At 53.1% G+C, this 22990-nt stretch overlaps 2 protein-coding genes across 3 annotated transcripts; both read right to left on the bottom strand.

Annotated features, from left to right (window-relative positions):
• Positions 1-140: 140 nt before the first annotated feature.
• On the bottom strand, positions 141-8932 carry ICAM1 (intercellular adhesion molecule 1). 2 transcript variants are annotated; one of them, XM_010954237.3, is made up of 7 exons: positions 8336-8932; positions 6465-6725; positions 2326-2634; positions 1674-1958; positions 1335-1589; positions 923-1171; positions 141-838 (listed from the first exon to the last, which is right to left on the bottom strand). In XM_010954237.3, exons 1-7 carry the CDS (start codon positions 8400-8402, stop codon positions 657-659), a joined length of 1608 nt encoding a protein of 535 aa, XP_010952539.1. In that variant the 5' UTR covers positions 8403-8932; the 3' UTR covers positions 141-656. The 2 variants fall into 2 exon arrangements, with proteins under 2 accessions (XP_010952539.1, XP_074206830.1); XM_074350729.1 differs by lacking the exon at positions 8336-8932 and having other exon boundaries at positions 6484-6662.
• Positions 8933-14618: 5686 nt separating this feature from the next.
• On the bottom strand, positions 14619-20712 carry MRPL4 (mitochondrial ribosomal protein L4). The gene is made up of 9 exons (XM_074350732.1): positions 20474-20712; positions 20322-20388; positions 20085-20235; positions 18426-18477; positions 17368-17485; positions 16369-16475; positions 16148-16257; positions 15994-16070; positions 14619-15043 (listed from the first exon to the last, which is right to left on the bottom strand). Exons 1-9 carry the CDS (start codon positions 20528-20530, stop codon positions 14898-14900), a joined length of 885 nt encoding a protein of 294 aa, XP_074206833.1. The 5' UTR covers positions 20531-20712; the 3' UTR covers positions 14619-14897.
• Positions 20713-22990: the final 2278 nt, after the last annotated feature.

Raw genomic sequence — 22990 nt, 5'->3', positions numbered from 1 at the left:
CAGTGCACAGCCAGCACAACTGTGCCTCGCAATCCTGAATGAGGTTAGACTGAGAGCTCCCTGAGGGCAGAAACCTACATTCTTGCTTACCATTCTAGACCACATAAAAGGCACTCAGTAAATAGCGGGTAGACAACAAATGAATAAATATGTCATCATCAAGGGCTGGGGACAGTCAGTGGACAGATAGCAGTACCCGAGCAGACATTTGTCAGAGGAAGTGAGGGGATTTGTGTTTCAACGCTGCATGTGTCTGTGCAGGGCCACTTCCCTCTTAGGATTGTAGGGCCTCAGCACATGCAGAATGGGGTGAGTTTCAACGTTTCCCAGTTGGATATCCCCATGTTGAAGGTACAGCTCTACATCATACCCCCTCCAGCCAGGTCAGACTTCAACATCTCTCACAGTCATGCCCTGAGTCTTGCCCCTTCCTCTTGGCTCAGTCCCATGGCTACAGGTCAGGTGTGAGGCCTGGGGGTTGTAAGTGCACAGGTGCCATGAACCTGGATGCTGTCTGTATCCTGACTGAGGCCTCGAGCCTGTCCTCTGGCATCCTGGGAAGGTGGCTGTAGCTGAATAGCATGTGTCCACCATTGTTTGATGCAGCCTCGCTTGTCAGGTGTCGGGGGCTGAGGAGGTCCTGTCCTGGGGCAGCCTCAGGGCGGCGTGGCTGGTGTGTTCAGTTTCTTGCCAGATTTTTCCCAGCCCTTCTGGGCCTTCTGCAGCTCGTATATCTGCTTCTTCTGCTTACGGTAATAGATGTAAGCAGCAGCACCTACAGCACCCAAGGTGATAACAGCTACCACTGGAACGATGATGGCTGGGATATTCTGGTGGTCTATGGGGAGGACACAAGGGGGCGGTGAGGCTCGAGCTGGGTTCACTGCCCCCACCCTGCCCAGCTCCAAACTCTGGCACTCACAGATCACGTTCACGACCACTTCCCGCTTGGTGACACCGCGAGAGCTGTTGGCCTGACACAGGTAGGTGCCTGCAACCTCCCGCTTGACAGGTCTCAGGTCCCCAATGGGCAGCGAAGCCCCGTCCCCTTTCCGGCTACATTTCAGCTTGGGGAGTGGGTTCCCCCGGGCCTGGCACCTCAGGGTCTGCTGGGACCCTTCCTGCCACGTCCAGTTTCCTGGGCAATCTCTCTCGTCTAGTCGGGGGCCATCTGAAGAAACACAGCAAGATGACAGATGGGGTCAGGGACTAAGACATCACTCACCATCTAGGACTGAAAGACTTAGGTAGGAATCTGGGGAGGGGGCTCAGCAGGGTGGAGGTGAGGGTTGGGCCCTGGAGGTTAGGGGTCATTGTCCAGATGCCCCACTTACACAGGACACTGAGCTTCAGGGTCCGGTTCTTGTATAGCCACTGCCCAGCCACCTCTAGGGCAGCAGAACAGGAGAAGCTGCGCCCATTGTCCTCGGCACTGGCGTTCAGCTGGAGTTGGGCCCTCGGGGCACCAAGCCTGGCTGGGGCATCCTCCAGCGTCACCACGGCTCCTGCGTGGGCCTTGCACTCCACAGTCACTGTTGTCCATTCTGGGACCTGGGGCCTGCTCAGGGTCAGGTAGGGAGCTGGGAAGCCTGGAGGTGGGGCAGGCACACAGTGAGACCCACCGTGGGTTCTAGCCCTGCCCCCTCAGAAGCCCCGCCCAGGTTTCTACTTACTGTAGATGGTCACATTCTCCAGTCTACTCCGCGTCTGGTCTCCCAGCGTCACCTGACATACCAGATGCTGGGTGCCCTCCTCCTCGTTGCTCTTGACCCAGGCTGTGGCCAAGAGGGAGTCACCATGGTTCACAATTTTGGGTTCCAAATTCTGGTCCCCCAGTGCCATGTGGACCTCAGCCTCTGAGGCTGGGAACAGCCCATCCAGAGTGCAGCTCACGAGCCACTGTGTGCCCACTTCCACAATCCGGAGGGTATCAAGGTGCAGGCCGGTCATTGGCAGGACTGGTAAGGGTGGTGGTGTAAACAGAGATGAGACAGACATCTTGAAGCCCTTTCCTGGGGCATTTCCATTCCCCCACCTGGAACACCCTCTTCCCGGGAAACTGTGGCCTGGGTCACCCTTGTCCCAGGATACACACACCACCTGCCCCAGGTCACAGCCTTCTCAGAAGATCCTGCAGTCCAGGCACCCATTCCAGAACACTCCACCCCAGTGGCCAAGAACATGCTCTTCCCCAAAACCTTTGCAATCTAGGTCACCACCTTCTCAGCACCCCCATGGCCACAGGCCTCTCCTTCCCAGGAACCCTGCACCCCAAGAAGGAAATTTCCCTATCCCATCCTCTCCGCTGGCTCCCCAGTGTCTCACCAAAGGTTTGGAGCTTCCTGGGGGCCGAGCTGTTCTGGAATAGTCCCAGTCCTTCGGATCGCAGGTCCAGCTCCGTGCGGCAAGAGAAATTGACACCGTGGTCTTCTCTCTTCGCCAGCACCGTGAACATGACCTCGGTGGACTCCCCCTTTGCCACTGGCTGCCGCTCCAGCACCTCCTCCCCGCGGAGCAGCATCACACTGAGGTGGGCCCGCGGTGCCCCGCCAGACACCTGGCAGGTCAGAATGAAATGCTCGTCCACGGGCTGCCAGGTGGGCAGGGGGGCCAGCTTCACGTGTTCCGGGAACCCTAGAGGGGCAAGTGTTGTGTGAACTGGACGGGCTGGCTGCCCGCCCACAGCGCGGTGCTGGGGTGCCTCTGGCCACACCTGCTTAAGGAGCCTCACCACTCTCTCCCCAAAACACACCCAAAACCACCTAAGCCAGATAGGAATGTTAAGAGCTTCAGGATAAACCGGTAAGAAGTCCGCAAGTGGTTGTGAAGGGGGCAAAAAAATTCTTTATTCACTGCAGCATCTGAAAGCGGGAGGTGGGAAAAAACGTCAAAGTCTCTCATTGGGATTTGGGGCAAATAAACAAAGTACATTTAAGCTGCCCACCCTCTAGACATTTATGAAAAGACTCGTGCTCTCCCTTCTCTTTTTGACCTTATTTTTGTCCATAGCACCCATCACCTTTCACATACAAAATCGTCTACTCAGTTAACTTGTTTCTCCTCTTTTCCCGCCATGGAATGTCAGCCCAGGAGGGAAGGGATCTTTGCTTTGTCCCCTGTTGGGTCCTTGACACCCAGTAGGTACTCCATATTTGCAGAAAGAATAAGGTTGAACCACCCACTCTAATTTGAGGCCATTTGGGAGTTTCCTTTTAAGGGAAAGAAGTTCCCGAAGGAGCTGTGGGATCCCCTGAAATGTTCAAAATGTAAGACCAATCCATGGACATGCAAAACGAAACTCTGAGTATCCCCTGAAAAACAACAGGCAGGCTTGGGTTCCGCACGCCGAGGTCTCCAATCTATATGAGGAAACAGAATTCTAAGCCTGGAATGCTGGTGAAAATCACTAGCAAGAAAAAAAAAATCACCAGCAGAGCCCCGGTGACCTGTGGCTTAACACTGAGACCACCCCGCCAGGCTCCTCAGGGAGGGGTCTTAAGGCCTCCCACTTCCTATTCCCACCTCAGGAGACCCTAAAATGTCACTTGGCAGTGCTGTTAAAGTGTTAGGAGTCTGGTTTGGATTCCTAGCTTTGCTGGTTTTTCACGATGGGCTGAGGGGGATTGACTTTGCCACTGGAACCTTCCCACCCCTCTGGGCTACGGAAGCGAAGCCTCAGTTCTCTCCACTGTGAACTGGGGCTAGTGGAGTTAGGACTATTCTTTTTTTTTTTTTTTTAACATTTTTTTTGAGTTATAGTCATTTTACAATGTTGTGAAGGTAGGCCTATTCTTAATCCACTTCAGAAGTAGAGAGAGTGACTGTAAATAGGCATGAAATTAGTTTTTAAGGTGATGGATGTGTTCTTAATCCACATTGTGGTTGCACAACTCTATAAATACACTCTATAAATACAAATTCATTGCACTGTATTCGAAAAGCTGTTAAAAAAAAAAAGGCTGAGAAACCCCTTAGAGATTCAAGTTTTACGTCTAACCACCTGTTACAAACCCCCACTTGCAGAGCTGGAGGCCCCTCTCAAACCACAGCCCCAGATCAAACTCACATCTCCAAGCCCAGCTTCTTGTCTTTAAGGCCAGACTTAGGGAGGAGGTCTGTCTTGCCTGCATCTCTCCTTGATTCCACAATTTTAGTCCCTCACTAAGTCCTGGTCACTCCACCCTTCAAGTATTTGTCTGTCTCTCCCTTCTTGCATGCAGCCACAGTTGTGACATGTGCGACGTGGACTGGGTCCATGGCCAGCAGCTCTCTGGCTTCCTGTAAGGCCAGCCTTCTGCGATCTAGATTCCTGGTCTGCTCACACACCCTCCGGGGCTCCTGATCACCCTAAGGAAAAGACCTCAACTCCTTGGCCTGGCATTTGAGGTCCCGCCAGACTCAGCTCCAGCCACACCAATCTGTTGATATTCAGTCCCCCTTGCCTCCTCAACCCCAGATCACCATGTTTCCCCTCTCCAAACCTTCACCCAGACTGTTCCTTCTGTCTAGAATGCCTGTCTTTGCCAATTCCTACGCATCCTTCAAAGCCCAGTTGGGGGTCACCTCCTGCAGGAATTACAACTCTTTCTAGAGAAAGCTCAGGCACCTAGAGATGCAATTTCATCTTTACCCTGGGTGGGGGCAGGACTAAGCTAGAATCTCTCCTAGGTGACCCCTTGCTACTACATGCGGCCATCTGCTCCATTTCACAGAGGTGAAAACTAGGGCAAAGTCTAGCACCCAGAGTCCCAAAGGGAGAACTCGGGCAGAGACTCAAACCTGAAGGGTTGGGCTTTCAACTCTCAGACTGAGAGGTGTAAGGTCCCGCGAGGAGGTTTCCTGGGTGTTTTCAGAGGCAACTGGGAATGTTTGGGGACTTCCCTCACCTGGCGGACATTTGCTCAGACATCCTTCACTTCAGAAGCAAAGCCAATATTTGCCCAAAATCTTCCTTTGGCAGGTACCGTGAAGGTGGAATGTCCTTCAGGTCTCTCTGCATCATTAAACTCATGCAAGGAGGTCTCATGGGAGTCAATCAGGAAGTTATGTGTACCCCTTTCCCAACACTCCAGGGTCACCTGGTTAGTGACAGTCCTGCTGGGACTAGAACACAAGGCTGTCTAATTCCAAAGCCAGTTGGCCAGCTCTCTGTTTTTCTTCCTTACCTTTTTGCTTTGTTTTGAATTTCATTGATCTATTGCTTGCTTATGGTAATGCTAACTCATTCTAAGCTGGGGGGCTCTGGGAGAGGTCAGGGGATGAGTTTTCTCCGTGTGTCTTTTTTCTTACTTTGGGCATTTTGAAGTGTGAGAATGAGTTAGCATAAATAGAATAGATAGATATATATATAATACATATAGAATAGATAAACAAGGTTATATTGTATAGCACAGGGAAATATATACAAGATCTTGTGGTAGCTCACAGGGAAAAAGAATATGAAAATGAATATATGTATATTCATGTATGACTAAAAAATTGTGCTGTATGCCAGAAATTGACACAGCATTGTAAACTGACTATAACTCAGTAAAAACAAAAACGAAAATAAACAAACAAACATAATTTCCTTCCCCCAAATAACAAATCAAAAATAATTGTCATTTCTTGCATTTCCTTTCCAGGCTGTTTAATACAGAAACACAGCCTCCCTCACCCCTGTGGTTCCTTAGCACCGAGGCTGGCACGCCACTCATTTTGGGCATACCATATTTCTTTTGAACTTGACCGTACACCTTGGAATTCATTCTCTTTCAGGACACGAGGCGCCTTTGTCTATTTCTTTTACACAGTTGCATACTATCCATGGGACGGCTGAGTCACGTCTGATCTTCCCAGCCCCTGTATTTGGGTGGCCTGCAAACTTTTGCCCTCCCAGAGAAAGCCACAGTGAGTAACCCCACACTCCCTCAGTTCTCTCATGGGCAGGGACACCCACAAGTCCATTTCCCATGAGTGCAGTTTCTGTGTCAAAGGACACACGCCATTTGAGGACTGATGCCCACTTCCCCACCTGGGTTTGAGTTCTTTTCACCCCCATACTGTCAGAAACATCCTGGGACTGCTGGCTTCCCCTCACCCTTGCCAGCACATCTGTTATCAATTCTTTGGATTGTTGCCAATATGTGAAAAATGCCATCTCAGGGCTAGTTTTAATTTGCACTTTTTTTTTTTTAAGAGTTAGATCTAGAACCTTGTCATGTGTTTAAAGAGGCCTAGGAAGCCACAATTCTCGAATGTACTGAATCCCTGTCAATGTTCTAAATGCACGCCCAAGGAAGTTCAAGGAAGGGTTCCAGATGTCCAGATGTCCAGATGCTTTCCGAAGATGGGCCCATCTGCCCTGCAGTGAGACCGTGGCCCCATCACCAAGCAACAAAGGCTGCCCCAGCCTGCTGGGGACTCCCCGGTCCACCTCCCACTGCCCAAGCCTGCCTAGTCCAGCCCTGGGCCCAGCCACTCACGGTATACAATGATGCTCACTGAAGTTGACGACTGATTTTCGGAACAGGTTGAGAAGCATTTTGGAGTGCTGTCACTCAGCACATTGGTCAGTTCAAAAGTCTTCCAGTTTTCCCCATGGTCCACTTCCTTCTTAGTTAGCTCGGTCTCTAAGCCCAAAATGCTCGGGTGGTCACAGGAAGCGCTGCAGGTCACTCTCACAGAACCTCCTTGGGGTATGATGGCTTTTGGGGGCTGCACTGATGTTTCAGCACCTCCTGGCCCTGGAACAAAAAGGTGAGGAGGGGAAAGGCATGACAAAAAAGGGTCATCAACATTACTGCACCCAGCCTTGAACAAGACAGAACTCTGCCTTCCGTGTGGGAGACAAAAAATTCATGAGCAAACAACATAATTAATAACTGATGCTAAAGAGAGCTTTGGCAAAAACAAAGTGGGGTGATAGAACAGACAGTGCCTTGGTGACAGGCTAATGTACGAGCAGAGATCTGAATGATGAGCAGGGGCTGGCTATCCAGAGGAAAGGGAAATGAATTTCAGGCAAAAGGAATAGCAAATGCAAAGGTCCTGAGGCAGAGTGGCTGGAGCAGAGTAAGGGAGCATGAGTTGGGGGGAAATGAGGCCAGGAAGATCATGCAAGCAGTGGAAGCCATGCTAAGGATGTGTTCTTTATTCTGAAAGCAATAGGGAGCCATGGAGGATTTCAGCAAAAGAGGGGCATGAAGTCAGTGTCCTTCTCCCTCCTAAGAGGTCAGGTGGAGGGAGTCAGCCCTCCAGGGATGAAGGGGTTTCACTCAGGCTTGCTCCTCACTCCCTTGGACAAGTCGTGTCCCATCTCTGGGCCTCAATTTCCCCATCTGTAAAGTGGGTCAATACACTCACCCCACCCCCTGCTAATGCAGCTAACTTCTAGCACAGGACAGGTAGTGAGTGGCTACAGGTAGGAAGGAAGGGGGGGTTGTTGGGATTAGTTCCCTCAGACTGTGGTGCTTCCAAAGAGGAAAAAATGTCTGAGATTCCTGATCCTACTGCCCCCCCACAAAGATCTCTGCCCTCAGCTTTGGGTCTACTCTATCTGAGGTGGAGGTGGTGTTGGTGGAAGTGTGGGAACAGCAGCTCTGTGAATTCTCCAAGGGTGAGTCTGGAATCATTCCCATTTCACAGAGGGAGATGGTGAGGCCTGAAAAAGGAAGGTTACTCAGCTAGAAAGTGGTAGACTCCAGACTGGAGTCCGGATTAGAAGCCTTTGTGAAGCTGGTAACCGCGGAACTGATTTCTAACTCTCCCACTTCCCGACACGGACCACCACTTGAGACCCACTGCCCCCATTCCCTTCTCCCTCCTGGCTGGAGTTGATGGAGGGCTGCTGGGGCTTCCCACTTCTCTGCCTCTGCTCCCTGGCCAAGTCAGCCCTGGAATTCCCCTGGGCAGAGAGTTCTGGACTTCCCCAAAGGGCAGGGGATGAGGAACAGAATGTGCATGTGTGCGTGGGGGGGGGTCCCCAGTCTACTTCAGCTTCGCGCGGCGCCACATCTCCACAGCGTCAGACCACCACCTGGGGCCAGGATACAACCACTGCCAGGTGGCCGCTATCAATTTCTCCATTTTACAGCCGAAAACCTGAGGCTTCTCTGGGAGAGGCGGCCCATAGTCCGAAGCCACACATCGAGTCATGATGCTGGCCTGGATTCGAACCTATGGCTGTTGATTTTCAATCAGTGGCTCTCGCCTCAACTTCCCATAAACAGTTATCCGAGCGCAAGTGGCCCTGTGTCCAGCTGGCTGGGAGCCGGTTCTCTGACCGCTCTCGGGGCGCAGCCGGGATTCTAGATTCTGAGAGCCGGCCCGACGGCAGCCCCGATCGTTGACTCACCTGGGAGCAGAGCCCCGAGCAGGGCCAGGAGCGCAAGCAACGCGGGATGGGCGGCGCCGGGAGCCATCACGGGCGGAGGTAGGGCGGATGAGGTGGCACAGACGCGCGGAGGCGTGTGGCGGGAGGACTGTGGCGCCGACGACTGCGCGGGTCCTTATATACCGGCCGGCCACCGGGGGCCGAGGGGCGGTGCTGCTTTCCCGGAAACCTCGCGCTTTCCCCTCCAGAACGAAGACTCAGGCGTTTCCGGATTGAGAGGGTGCCGGGCCTGAGCCAGGTTGTGCCCGCTCGCTGGCCGCTCAAGCACCGGAATTTCCGAATTGAAGTAATGAAGGCCGCCTGGCAGCGGCGGCCTGACGACAACAACCCTGGAGCTGCTCCAGGCGCTAGGGGTCACGTCCCTGGGCCGGGCTAAACTTGATTGTGCGTTTACACTGCGCTAAGCCCTTTACAGAATACCGCCAACCAGCCTGGACAGCGGGGACTATTATTGTGTCCGTTCCCCAGACGGGTAAACTGAGGCTCCATCCTGGAGGGTATTCGAACACAAGGCTGATTCCCTAGCGCACGCAGACATCTTTAACCGAGTGAATGGTCCCTCGCTTGGGTGGGAGCCCAGGAATCCTCCTGGGGCCCTCTCAATCAAGGGTGCCCCTCCTCCACGGGGCATGTCCCCGCCCAGCTGACACAGATTTCTCGAGAAGCGACCGCAGCAGGCCCAGGCTTCTCCAGGCGCCAGTGAACCCTGTGGGGTGAGGACGCGCAGCGCATCACGTCCGGGGCTCCGCATCCCAGACGGATGGGCGCTCCCACCCCCAGCCCCCAATCCCCGCGGCCTCGCTTCTCCTTTTGGGCCGCAGGGGCGTGTTTACAGCTTCCAGAAAAAGGAAGGAAGCCGCGTGGTCCTGACGCTTGGAGCCCCTCGGCTACCGTTCCCAGGCTCCGCGGGGAAACTGAGGCAGCCGACCTTGACGGGAGAGGGGACAGGGGGCGCTCGAATTCTTGCTTTCTGCAGGGAAACTGAGGCAGCTCCGAGGCCCCGAAGTTGGGGGGGGTCATTCAAACCCCCGCCCTCTCCGCGCAGCTGCCGAAACTCGAACCCTTAGGGCCTGCACCAAGGCTCTGCGGGTTCATGCTCGGGCTAGTTCCATTAGGGCCTCGCGGAGGCATAGTGCCGCGGTCATAGGCCGCCCCCAACCCGCACACAGGCCACGCCTGCGCGTGTGACCCCAAGACACGGCATCCACCGCATCAAGGCCGGGGACCCTGGAATCTCCGAGCCGGCAGCGAGGCTTCCTGTTGTGGGGCGCGCGCCGCGTCGCCATGGAGACCTCAGAGGGGCCAAGGAGGTCGCGCAGCAGAAGGGGAAGGGAGGGGGGCCTCAGGGACGCTCGGGTCCTTCTTCTCGGGGAAGGAGCTGCGAGTCACTCTTTAGTCAGAAAACCGTCCGTCGCTCCACCCCGATTGATTATTCCTAAGGATTTTACACGGGGATCTTTCCTCTTGGAGGGTGGAGGGTACTGAAATCCAGCCCTAAACGGCCTGGACAAAGGCGCAGAGTCGGAACTGGGGATGTCCCTGGGAGGGTCTGGGAAAATCCTCTGCCGGGGGTCATTTTCCGGCGTATTTTTATTAGACTGGCGTCACCTCATCCTTTGGCCTCTGTCCGACGTGCGCTGGCGGAGAGCTCCCCCGCGCGGCCCAGGTTCCCCTTTCAGCCATAAAAGCGTGGTTTTTCCCTTCTGTCTCTCAATATGCTGTTCAGTGTTGATTGAGAGCCCACTGTTTGCCAGGCATCCTTCCAGGTGCTGAGGACACAGCAATGAAGAGAATAGACAAGAATGTCTGCCATTGTGCTGAGATCCTCTTAGTGAGGACGACAGAAAGAAAGGAAAATAAAATATGTGGAGACTTAGCTTGTGATTAGTGCCAAGAGAAAAGCAAAGCAGAGAAGGGAATAGGAAATGTGAGGGTTAATAAACTTTTAAATAGAGTATTCTGGGAAAGACTGAGCAAAGACCAGAGGGAGATGAGGAGAGAGTCCTGACAACATCAGGGAAAGAGTGTCCCAGGCAGAGAGCACTGAATGTGCAAAGGCCCTGAGGTAGGAACTGCCTTAAGGAACGTCCAAGAGGCTAGTGTTGCTGGAGTGCTGTAAGGGAGGGAGAGAATTGGAGGAGAGAGGAGGGCAGGGAGGGGATGAGGCAGAGCATGGCCTGGGAGGACTTTGGTCTTTTGTCTGAGTGAGGCAGGAGCCCTGGAGGGTTCTGAGTAGAGGCGGGACACCTGACTCAGGTGTTTACAGGCACCCTCCTGAGATGGCAGGAGCTACAGTTAGATGGTGGGGAGGAAGGGGTGGGAGAGGGAGGAAGCCAGGAGATCAGAGAAGAGGTGACTGCTCCTATGCAGGGGAGCAGTGATGGAGCTTGGGGTGGGCCCTGGTGAAGTGGTCAAATTTGGCATCCATTTTGGGAGCAGGGCCAGCTAGTACTTGCTGGGACTTGGGGGCAGGGCAGAGTCAAGTTCAACTAATTGGTCCTGGTCTGAGGTCCAGAAAGAGTGGAGGGCCATTTCCTGAGATAAGGATGGGCTGAAAATGGGGAGCCATTTGGCAGAGGAAGCATGCACCTCCCACTAGTACACAGCCTTTGTACTTCCTTGAAAGAGAGGAAAGTAGATGCTCCCCAATCCTGGGCTGCAACCACCAGGAAGGGCAGGGCTTCCTTCAGGGTGCCAAGGAGTCTCGGGAAGATCAGGAAATGGACCCGCTGCAGACCAGAGGCTGTGGACCCAGGAGAACTACCCTAACCCCACTCCATGGCATCATGTCTGCTCGCCGCTCATTCTGAGCTCTGATGTGGCCATCCCGCAGTTCCTTGACCTGGAACACTCTTTCCCTCATCCCTGATGTGGCCAGCCCTTCTTTTCTTGTGGCCTGAGCCTCCTCCTCTCCCTGGCCTCTTCCATCTTGGGCCACATCCTGGTTATTCCCTGTCACTTGCCCTAATGGTTTCATTCCTAAAACTTCATTCACTTGCTGAAATACTTTTGACTTGATTGCCTGTCACCTGCTTTTGTATGAGCTCTGGAAGGCCAGGGACCCTGTCAGTCCCAGCACCTGCATCACTGTCTGGTCATTACAGGCAGATGGTTAAGACGTATGTGCCGAATACGTGAACTTCTTTTGTTCTCTGGGCATTCTGCTTGTGCTGTTCCCCCAACCCAGAATTCCCTTCCTATCGCTTTTACAAAAGGTTATCAGAGGATTTCACCCACAAGTTTGGAACAGGGCTGGGAGCACAAGGTGCTTTTCAAGATAGCAATTTGTTCTCTTTTGGACAAATACTCAGAGTGGAATTGCTGGATTATATGGTAGTTCTATTTTTAATTTTTTTTTTGAGGAAATTCCGTCATGTTCAGGCCACAGTCTGAATAATATTCCATCGAAAAGATATATCACGTTTTGTTTATCCATCCATTAACTGATAGACATTTGGGTTGTTTCTACATTTCCGCTGTTATGAATCATGCTATGACCTTTCATGCACAAGGTTTTGTATAGACATGTTTTCAGTACTTTTGGGTCCATACCTAGCTGAACTGTTGAGTCACAGGGTAGTTCCATGTCTATCTTTTTGAGGGACTAACAGCCGCACCACTCCACACTCTCACCAGCAATATACAAAGCTTGCAGGGTTCCAATTTCTTCACATCCTTGCCAATATTTGTTTTGTTTTATCATTATTATTTTTGCCCTCCCAGTTGGTGGGAAGTGGTATGTTATTGTGGGTCCACAGCCTTTCTGACCCGTCCAGTGGACAAACCCAGCACAGTCCTGCAGCAGAGGCTGCCAGGGGTGTGCGTGGACCAGCAAGTGCCGAGGGGATGTGGCCACGGTGCCACAAGCTGTGACCTTGAGCAAGCCACTTCCCCTGTTGGAACCTTGGTGGCCTCAGCTGTAACATACACCTCAAAGGGTGGACATGAGATTTCAGTAAGACCATTCGTGGGCAGGGGGAGCAGATAGTAAGTAGTTTCTATTTGTGTTTCCTTAGGACTCGGCTCTGAGAATCTCTCCTCAAACTTCCTCAGCAGATATACCTACTTCCTCCTCTGTTCTCACAGATTTGTTCCTTCAAGCAGCACAGTTCCTCTAGGGTATGAAGCTAAAATTCATGATGTTTGGATGTTGATCAAAACATAACTTGGCTTCTTCCTCTACTCTTTCAAAATTTATTCTGTTGTGGATTTGGCCTTGACCCTGGCTGAGAATTCTGCCCGGCACTTGGGCCCAAATCAGCATCTTGTTCAAATCTCTGAACTTGACTTGGTGTTGGATGGGAGCCCCGGGTCAGGCCTTTCCAGGCTGGAGGGCTTGGTAGAGACAAAGGGCCTGGTTCCCCCGCTGTTGACCCTCTTTCTGTCCCCCTTGACTCCTGTCAGCAGCCTTTGGGTCCCTCCTGCCTAGGTGCAGGGAGGAGGGGACAGGGCAGTCCCCCCTTGGCTGGTGGCATTACTCTTTTTGATGCCCTAGCAATATGGTAAAGTGTTTGAGGGTGAAGGGCTCTTTTGAAGCTTCCTCTTTCCTGGAGAACCCTTCGCTGGGGTGGGGGCATCTTTGATGTAGGTTGTGGCTCTTCTGTTGGCCCCTGGGATCTGGTCCTACCCTCTCATCCCTCCCAGTGGGGCTCCAATGCCGACCACCAATCAGCAGACACCCTGACTCCACCGCCAGCGCTGCCTGCCTCTCACCCTCTGGGTCTCCTGGGGGTCATATCCCAGCCCCAAGGGCTCCCTTGAGCTTTTTTAATCCAGAGTCAGCCTGAGTCCTGGGTGTCCTGCCTTCAGGGATGCTTTTCAAAGGCTGTGAAGTCCCCTCCCTCTCCAGCCACTGGGTTACCTCATGTCCCAAGAGGGTGAGATGGAGATTTGCAGGTAGCCAACAGCTCCCCTTAAGAAATATCTTCACTCATTTCTCTTTTTTAGAAAAGGCTTTTTTATTAGAATTTCAAAATAGCCAACAGCAAAGAGGACATGTGATGAAGTCACATATGCCAACTTCCAGTCCCCACCGCTGATCGTGTTCCATCCTTCCCCTTACACCCCACCACAGGTTCAACTACTCCTCCCTGCCCACCCCCACCCCCCAACCCCCTTCAAAAGAAGCAAAGCTAACCCCTGGATGGTGGTGATCTTATTTAGAAACACTTTGCAGATGATCAATTTTAGATGAGGTCATTAGGGTGGGCCCTGACCCAACATGACTGGTGCCCTTACAAAAAGGGGAAATTTGGGCACAGACACACACAGAGACAATGCCATTTGAAGATGAGGACAGAGATCAGGGTAATGGGTCTACAAGCCAAGAAATGCCAGGGAATGCCAGCAAGGCTCTCTAGACTAGGCTGGGCGCTGTCAGGACAACAGCTGGCTCTTACTCTGGGCCACGGTGTCCCCACAGGGCTGGTGAGAGGCACAGGGAGAGGCAGTTAGGGTTCAGCCCAGCAGCATTTCCCTCCTGGCCTCTGCACCCCCTTCCTGCTGGCTCCAGTTAGCTTTTCCTTTTTCACTTAAGTCAAATCTGACGCATTAGGGGTCAAAATTTATGTCCATTGAGGACTTTGAAAGAATATGTTGTGAGCTCTTAAGGCATTCCCAAGAGAGGCATTCCAGACATGTTTTCAGTAACAGGCAGCCTGGGAGATGGGTCATTGTGGCCGCCTGGCTGGGCCTGCACATGAGATGGCACTTTTGACCAACTTTAAAGAAACAGACCACATTTTTAGTCTGTTTTGTAACTGTTAAAAAAATAACAACTTGGGTCAGGGGGCAAATAACATCAGCAGGCTGAAGAATGAGGATACTGGCTTGGTGTGTTTTAAAAAATGTTTGCTTGCTTGCTTACTGACGACACGGATCCTGACCCCGCGCGTAGGGAAGATCACGGGGGCGAGAGCTCAAGCTTCCACATCACGCCCGTTTGTGGAATCGGGCCCACACCCAGACGGAAGCACCGCAGTGTTTGGGGACCACAGGCGCCGTCAGTGGTGCGAGCGCTCAGGGAGGGTGCTGGGGACCAGGAGGCGCCACTGGTGGGCTCGCAGCGATGGCTGGTGCTCCTCTGGGAGCCCTGGGAGGCTGGCTCACCTGGGAAACTTGACGGTGGGTCATTTCTACAAACAGTGCCGACGCCCCTTGAGGAGTGAGGTACCTAGTGGTGCCCAGCAACGGGGAAAGAGCCCAACTTGCCAAATGGAATTATTCACAAAATGGCAACGGGATGTTGATTCTCCTCTTTGAAAAATAAAATTTATCTTACACAAAAGGGAGACTTCGGGCGGGAGCTCGGACAGGCTCTTGAGCTGGCTGTCCTTTCCCGTGGTGACTCCTGCTCGGCTACTCTGTGTGGCCTCAGCTTCCTACCAGGATGAGGGGGTCTGGGCAGGGCCGGCCGCCCTCGCAGGCTGCGCGGGAGGCTCCCAAGCCTGCCAGGGGCTCGGCCTGGCTCAGAGAGTGAGCAGGAAGGCCGGCAGCCGGGGGCGTGGGGGAGCGTGGTCCGGGCTCAGGGGAAGTCACGGTAGGGCAGGCGGAAGGGGTAGAGGGGTGTGTAGCGCGAGTCATGCCAGAGCAGCTTCTCCTCCAGGAAGGCGACGGTCGGCAGGGTCAGGACCAGGGTCTGGTGCTTCAGCATGCTGTGCACATTCAGGCCTGGGGGTGAGGCGGGGCGGGGGGCGGTCAGGGTGGGCTGCCCTCCATGTCTGGAGCCCCTTCCGCTCCTCAGGGGAGCATCCCCCTTACAGAGACACCTTGGTCTGGTGTGGGGTCCAGAGCCCCACAGCCTGGGTTCAATCCCCATCTCAGCCACTCGCCACCAGAGACCTTGGACGAGGGACTGTCCTCAGCTCATCAACTTCCGACGGGCCTCCCGAGAGCCCACTCTGTCTCGGGGTCAGGAGTGATTCCACCTCTCACTCCAGTGGGAGAGACATGATAAACAGAGCAGAGGAATAAGCACGACATACTGAGGGAGGCCCGTGGGGCTGCAGTTGTGAGCAAGGTGGGGGTTAAGGGACGGGAGGGCAGGTCCTGCAGGATCTGGGGGCCTCGGGGAGGACTTGGGCTTTTACCCGGAACGGGAGAGCCCTGGAGGGTTATGGGCAGAGGGACAGGACCTGATTCAGGTGCCTACAGGCGCCCTCTGGTGGCCAACAGGCACCGGTGGGGACCAGGGCAGAGGCAACTCCTGGTCTGGGCAGGAGATGGAGTGGAGGGTGAGTGACAGCGTGGTTTGGGGCCTCAGCCACAGGGAGGAAGGAGTCCTTGTGAGCCAGAAGGACTATGAGACCTCAGAAGCAGCTTCCCAGAAGGCAGCCAGACATGCCATCCAGAGGCCAGGAGAGAGCTCTGGGGGTTTGTCAATGCAGTGATGGGTGTCACGTGCTCAGGACAGCCCTGACCCCGTGTCTCTGAGTGAGGAGCTGGGTGAGGACAGCCAGTGGGCCTCTGCTCCACACCCAGCACTGCGTGGACATCATTCTCCCAATGCTCCATCTGGGTAAGCTGAGGGCTGGGTGGGGGATGGTGAGTCACAGACATGACCTGAACTGGCCTGTGCACTCTCTGGGGGCCTGGAAGGTGGCCCAGGGCCCTCTGCTCACCCACAGCAGGGATCAGGTTGAAGGTCTTGAGTCTGGAGGTGGCTGCCACAATGTTCTGAGGCATGTCCTCGTGTTCTCTGAAACGGAGGCCAGAAGGTGAGTCCTGCAGGGGACAGAGCCCAGCCCCCGCCTCTGCTCTACCCTGCACCCTTACAAGTCCACAAGGAGCACGGAGTCCCCCCAGCGGCGGTAGTGGGCCAGTTCCATCAGGTACTGGGGGTCTGTGGTTGGCAGCTCCAGGGAGTCCACTATGTGCAGGTCATCCTGGTGGAAGGAAAGGAGTCTGAGCTCCCCCCGGCCCCCAACCCGCAGGTCCCGGCTGCATCCTGGGCTCCCCAGCCCCAACAGCCCATACCCCAGGGCCCCAGGCTGTACCTGGGCCAGCTTGACGGTCAGTGCCACCTTGAGGCCCTGCACCCGCACTTTCATGGGCAGCATGTAGTAGTAGCTTGTGGGGCCCCGGGGGCCGTGGGCAATGCCTCCTGCGAGGGGAGAGGTACGTGAATAGGTGAAGGCCCCAGCTGGGCTTGGAGGTCAGCAATTTGCCCCAGCGTCTGGCACAGGGCTGGTGGTAGGGATGCTGCCAGTAGCCAGGCTGAATTCCAGCAAAAAGGGCAGGGCCTCAGGTAGGGATGGAGAGGGGAGGTTGGATCGGTCATCACCTAGGACAGGTAACTGTGCCTCACTGGGTCTCGGTTTCCTCAGCCATCAACCCTGAGTGACAATGGTCTACCCACGTGTCCTCCCTCTGCTGGGCCCACCCTGGGAGTGTGCAGGGAACAAGATGTACAAGATCCCTGTCCTCACTCCGTTCATATTCAGAAACTTGACTGTGGTGGGAACCAGGACTGTGCGGGGCAGCACAAGGGGTTGTGGCAGGTGGGGGGACCCAAAGAGGGTTGGGGAGGGCTTCCTGGAGAAGGCATGGCCCAAACACATCAGAAGGATGAGAGGAATTGACTAGGTAAATGGGAGAAGACTCTGACTCAGCTGTGTGGTCAGAGAGGGTGTGGAAGGGACAAGGGGGAGGGGTCTGCAGCCACCAGGGCCTGGAATGCCAAGGTAAGAGGCTCAGACTTCACACAAAGGCCACAGGGGCTGGAAGGTCTGGGAAGATCCGTCTGGGTGCTGTGTGAAGTGTGGGCCAGGAGAGGAGAGATGGGAGGTGGGGCAAAAAGAGGGTGTGGCCAGAGTCTGGTGAGAGGCCAAGGCCAGAGCTGTGGGGAAATGGGAGGAAGTGGATAATGCTCTGATCTGACTGCTTGTGGCCGGTGAGGTGGAGGGAATGGGGATAACAAGACATCTCGCAAGATGCTTGTGAAGAAACACCTGACCCTGTGCCCTAGAGCCCCCTCCTCGACCTGCCCTGCTTACCTCCTCGCCAGACTGGGGAGCGGATGCTGCCATGCCTGGAACGCCCACTGCCTTTCTGTACCCAGGGCTTCCGGCCACCACCCCGCACTTCTGCCCTAGTCTTGGTCTTGGCATAGCTCTGTGGGTGCAGAGTGAGGAGAGTGAGGTTCATAAGGCGGGTGCCACCGCAGCCCAGAGGCACCACGCCCAGGAATACAGCAGTGAGCCAGGTGGACGGGCTTGGCACCAAGGAGCCGGACAGGAGGCACAGAGACTAGGGCTTCATTAGGACAAGCACAGAGCACTTTGGGAGGGAGGGAAGGATAAATAAATCAAAGCTTCCTTCCTCCAGTCCAGAATGTCAGCCTCAGAAAGGCAGGGGCTCTGCTGCCTGGCACACAGTAGGTGCTTAGTATTTTTTGAATGATTTTCATGTGGTTGTAACTAAAAGGAATGTGGGGCATGGGGACAGATGTGGCTAGAGAGAATCGGGGAGAGGTCAGGGGTGTGGGTTCATGTGGGGCTTCCAATGCCAGGCTGATGAATTCATTCCCAGGGCAATGGAGAGCCAGGGAGGACTTGCTGGACTTCTGAGATGGGCAGGCGGAAGGCAGAATCTGACTGGTAGCGGCATCTTCAATGCTCTTGGCATGAGATCCAAACACCACACATCACTCCTGCTGAGCTCCATGGCCACACTGGACTCCTTCTGATCCCTGCCACAGGGACTCTGCTCCCACTCCCTCCTCCCCAGCCCCACTGCCCCCTTTACCTGACACACCTGAGGTTAAATGCCCCTTCCTCTAGGACAGCTTCCCTAATGATACACTTACAGGTATGACTTCTTGATTCACATTCACCTCTCCAACTAGACTGTGAACTAGCTTTATAAGAGCAGGGATCTTGCCTGTCATGTCCACCAGCAGAATGCCCAGTGCATGGTGGGTGTTCAGAAAATGCCTGACAAATGTCACAAAGTGGTTAAGGAAAGAGATGAGGCCAGAGCCCAGCAATCCAGAGGAGACACGCCAGGGGCGTCCTCGACCTCCTCCCGCCTCCCCCCAACTCAGGGCACTCACAATTCTCTTGAAGTTCTTCTGCCAGATGGCAACCTGGTGCAGGAAATCCAGCCTGTGGAGGAAGGAGACATGAGAGGCCTGTGTTCACTTAAAACCCTCCCTGCCCGACTAGATGAAAACCTCAGCTCCTCCCACCCACTTCCAGGGCCCTGTGTGATCTGCCCCTACCCTTCTCTGACCCCATCTTGCACCACCTCCAGCCCCACTCCATTTCGTGGAGTTCTGTGGAGTCCAGCCTCCAAGCCTTTGCATGTGCTGTTCTCGCTGCCTGAAATGCCCTTCCCCTGGCGAGTTCCTTCTCAGCCCATAGGTCTTAGCTGGAAAGGTATCTCCAAAAGGAAGCCCTTTGCTGGAGAGCCACCCCTTATTCTTTTCTCACCATTACAACTTACTCATTGCCACTTCTTTATGGACTGGTTTACCTCTACTGAACACCTGAAATGTGGCCAGTGCCATATGTCGAAATAACAATTTCTTAGACTTCACAGGTTAAACAAAATATATTATTGAAGTCAGTCTCACTTGTTTCTCACTACTTGAAAGAAAATGTAGCAACCAGAAGAACTTAAATGACACATGTGGCTCACATTGGCCAGGGCTGCAGGGTGGTTTGCCAGGGGCTGGCAAACCATGGCTAGTGGGCCAAAGCTGGCTGGCTGCCTGTTTTTGTAAATATGTTTTACTGGAACACAGCTGCGCTCATTCACTTACATGTTGTCTGAGGTTGCTTTTGTACTACATTGGCAAAGATAAACAGTTGCCATGGAGATGTTATAGCCTGCAGAGCCTTAAACACTTACTCTCTGGCTCTTTATAGAAAAAGTTTGCTGACCCCTGTTCTAGACCGTGAGCAACATCAGCAACCTCGGAGTTCACTCACTGCTGCATTCCCAACACCTAGAATAGAATCTGGCACATAGTAGGTGCTTCTTAAGTATTTACTGAATAAACAAAACCCAGTATGTATTTCATTTTTGTTGTTGTTGCCCTCTACCAGACTGAGACTCTGTAAAGATGGGAGCAACCCATACACATAGCAGAAATAGTAAATTAATTGCAGTACTTATTATGTGCCAGACACATAAGTACACATAAGAGACATCATACACCTTGGCAACAAAAACCTGGTCCTGGGAGTTGGCCGACATGATGTTGAGATCCTGGCTCTAAAGTTTACAAGCTGTGTGACCGTGGACAAATTTCTTAACTTGTCTGTGCTTAATTTCCTTAACTATAAAATAAGATCTAGTGAATTAGAATGCAAATAGGCTGTGCCAAGCACTTGGTTAAGGACTTAGCCATTGTTAGTGCTCATATTTTCAAAGAAACAAAAAAAACCCCCAAAAACCCCAATAACAGCAACGATAACCAACATTTCTATAGCATGTATTATGAGCCAGAATTATCTCTAATCGCTTGAAGTTTGACAGAATGGAGACACTGAAGCACAAGGGGGAAGGTAGGATGTGAAAAGAGTCACTCAGGTTCCAGAGCTTTGCGTCCTTAACTCTCAGCCCTCAACCTCACATCAACTCTTCAGCAGGAAAAATCACCCGCTTCTGACAGGTGGAGACATCGAGGCTCCTGCCCAGGTCATTCTGATTCCCAAACTCGCGCTCCCCGTCTGTCACTCAGTTCACCATTTCAGCTCCCACTCACCTCGGCGTCGTGGAGAAAACGTCCGGGTGCAGCTCGGTCAGACCCACGCGCTCCTGCTGGTAGCCCTGCAGGGACTCGACCCAGGCCTGCACCGGACGCCGGTGCGCGGGAACCGGGAGCTCGCACCTGCGCAGCACAGGCGTCTGGGGATCTGGAGCGATTAGGAGGTCAGGGGTCAGGGGCAAGGGTCAGAGTTCCCCATCACCGCCCTTCCTAGGGCGACCCCAGCAACCTCACCCGAGCTCGCCACCAGCTCTGGCTTTTCCGCTGGCTGCACTACCTCTTCTGTCAGCGCGTTCAAGCCCTGTAAGCGGTGGGCGAGAGTGAGAGAGGTCCCCCGGACCCTCCAGACTTTGTCCTCCGACCCTGCCCTCAGTCCCCGGCCTCACCCGGCAGCCCGTGGGCCGAAGCCCACCCCGCACGCCGGCCCGGATCAGCTGCAGCATTGCAGCGCAGCTCGGTACGCTTAGAGAGGTCAAGGCTTCCTCCGGACTCTCGCGACGCCTCGCGACGACGTCACATCCGCAACGCCGCCCACTCCATTTGTATTCGGCATTGGGAAGCAGGGTGTACAAGAGCGAGGACGGCGGGGCCCGCACCAGCGTACCCTCACCTCCGCCATAAGACTAACCCCCAGACCCCAGTTTTCACTGCTGGCCTAAAAGACCCTCTGCGACATCCGGCAGCTCGACCCCACAGCCAGAAGCCCCGCCCTCTCTTGGATCCCGCCCCTAAAGAACCGGTGTAGGAATCCAGCCAATGAGACCTCCCTGCTCAAAGGAAACGTTCATGATTCACCCAATGAACGTTTAGTCTTGGAAAGTGGCCCCTCCCCGTCATGGTTAGGCAGTTCTGGGGTGGGCACCTAAGGGAATATGGCCAATAACTGTTAGGCTTTTATGTCGGCCACGCCCTCCGGGTCCCGCCCCCACTGGGCCTCCAGGATTCTAGGTGGTGGTTTCTTCGTATGCAATAACGGTGGTGGTTTTGTTTTTTTGTTCTTTTATTTAAATACAGGGCGTTATCTCACACACAAAGCCCTCAGGATTGGGCCTGTCGAACCGTGCCTCTTCGCTTAGATCACCCAGGGCAGGGCCATGTCCGTCTCAAACGCCTCAGGTTGGGAGATGTGTCTCCTCCATCTCCTAGGCCAAGGTCATGTCGCGTCTCAGACTTCCAGGGCTCTCCGAGAACACAGCAAAATGGGGAGTCCACAGATCCTGGATTGCCTCCCTCGTCTACCCTCACCAACAGAAATCCAAACGCTCATTTATAGGTTCTTTGCCATGTTCCCCGTCGGGCCTCCAGGCGGCGCCACGAACCCATAGCAGCCGGGCTAAACCTGAGCCCTTGGCCGCCGGTGAGATCTGGACAGAGTTCAGCGCCCAAGAACGTGGTCTCGGAGCAAACCTCAGTGTCCTCATCTGGAAAATGGGAGAGATTGTGAAACATCGATGTGATGATGGAGGCAAAACATGACAAGCGTAGAACATGTTACCATTTTTACCATTATTATTATTATTATTAGTGAAGGTGAGTTTTGTCATCAAAGCAAGGCAAGAGACTAGGCATGGATGGATGTGGACCCTGGAAGATTTGAATGCTGTAATAAAGATGTAAGGCTTTTTTTTTTTTTTTAATATGATGTGTAACAAATGGATATTTTTGTGAAGTATTAACGAAAACTTACACTATATTTCATTGTGGATTCTATCCTTGTTAGAATAACTGGATGTGTGTTTAAAAATTCCACACACCTTGCAATTTTAAAAGGTCTTTTAATTACTTTGTAGAATTTTATTTTTTCATTTTGTTTGCATAAGTAATTCACGCAGCTAGTAAGAAAATTTCAAAGCCTATGAAAAGATAACTAGAGTGAAGTGTCTGTCTCCTCTAACCTCTGTTCCCTGCACTGCCTGCCACACACCCTATTCCGCTCCCAGAATCCATGACCAACACCAGCTGTTTATCTTCTCCAATAACCATCTTGTGGTTTTACAGGCAGATTTACAAGTTTATCCCATGCAAGGGAATTTAGATTTTATGTGAACAACGGAACAGCACTTTGTCACTTTATGATTTATTAAGCACCCACTGTGTACTGCTGGGGCAAATCCAACAAACACCTTTGAGATATTCACAGCCCAGTGGAGAAGGCTGAGAGATCAGAATAGGGGAGAGGAGGTCTACAGGATCTGTTGGGGCCCAGGGGAAGAGCTCCTAACCCATGGGGGCAGGGGTCTCAGGTGACTTCTCTGAAGCTGTAACCTGAGAACTAAGGCTTGTGGGTCCATCAGGAGTGTGTCCAAAGGAGAAAATGTTATCCAGGCTGAAGAAATAGCAATTGCAAAGGCCAGAAGTGAGGATGGAAGGTTGGGGTGGGGGCGGGGGGCTGGACCTTCTTGATAGCCACAAGCTTTGTTCATTGACTCATTTATGTTGAACCTACCTCAGGGCCTTTGCATTGTTGTTCCTTCTATCTGGAACATACTTTTCCCATAGCTCTAAATGGCTCGATCCCTCACCTCTTCTTAGAGGCCTGTCCTGACCACCCTATTTAAAATTGCAGAAGTTCAGGGTTTGGGGGCACAGGCCACCCATTCTCCTTGCTTGACCTTGCAATATATCTTCCTCTGCTAATAAATAAATAAATAAATAAATAAATAAATAAATAAATAAATAAATAAATAAATAAATAAATAAAATTGCAATTCCCGCCCTGGCACTTCTGACTCCCTTATCCTGCCTCATATTTTAAATATTTATTTTATAGCATCCTATATAATTTCCTGGTTTGGGTTTTTTCCCCTGCTTTTTGCCCATCTCCCCCATAAGAGTGTAAACTCCCCCTTGGCAGAAGTTTTGCTCTGTCTTGTTCACTGCTGTAGCTCCAGGACCCAGCGTAG

The sequence above is a fragment of the Camelus bactrianus genome, chromosome 22 (genome assembly GCF_048773025.1).
Source record: "Camelus bactrianus isolate YW-2024 breed Bactrian camel chromosome 22, ASM4877302v1, whole genome shotgun sequence".
Taxonomy (NCBI): domain Eukaryota; kingdom Metazoa; phylum Chordata; class Mammalia; order Artiodactyla; family Camelidae; genus Camelus; species Camelus bactrianus.
This window is presented reverse-complemented; position numbering and strand designations above follow the sequence as displayed.

Bases quoted from the DNA above. Each gene is read 5' to 3' on its own strand.
- ICAM1 (XM_010954237.3), bottom strand. From the start codon at position 8,402: ATGGCTCCCGGCGCCGCCCATCCCGCGTTGCTTGCGCTCCTGGCCCTG. The intron at 2,635-6,464 runs GTGAGTGGCTGG...TTGCCCCTCTAG, and splicing joins AGTGAGCATCATTGTATACC to GGTTCCCGGAACACGTGAAG. The intron at 1,590-1,673 runs GTAAGTAGAAAC...CCCCACCTCCAG, and splicing joins GGAGAATGTGACCATCTACA to GCTTCCCAGCTCCCTACCTG.
- MRPL4 (XM_074350732.1), bottom strand. From the start codon at position 20,530: ATGCTGCAGCTGATCCGGGCCGGCGTGCGGGGTGGGCTTCGGCCCACG. The intron at 20,236-20,321 runs GTGAGGTTGCTG...TAATCGCTCCAG, and splicing joins AGAGCTGGTGGCGAGCTCGG to ATCCCCAGACGCCTGTGCTG. The intron at 16,071-16,147 runs GTAAGGGTGCAG...CCTCCGTTTCAG, and splicing joins TCCGTGCTCCTTGTGGACTT to AGAACACGAGGACATGCCTC.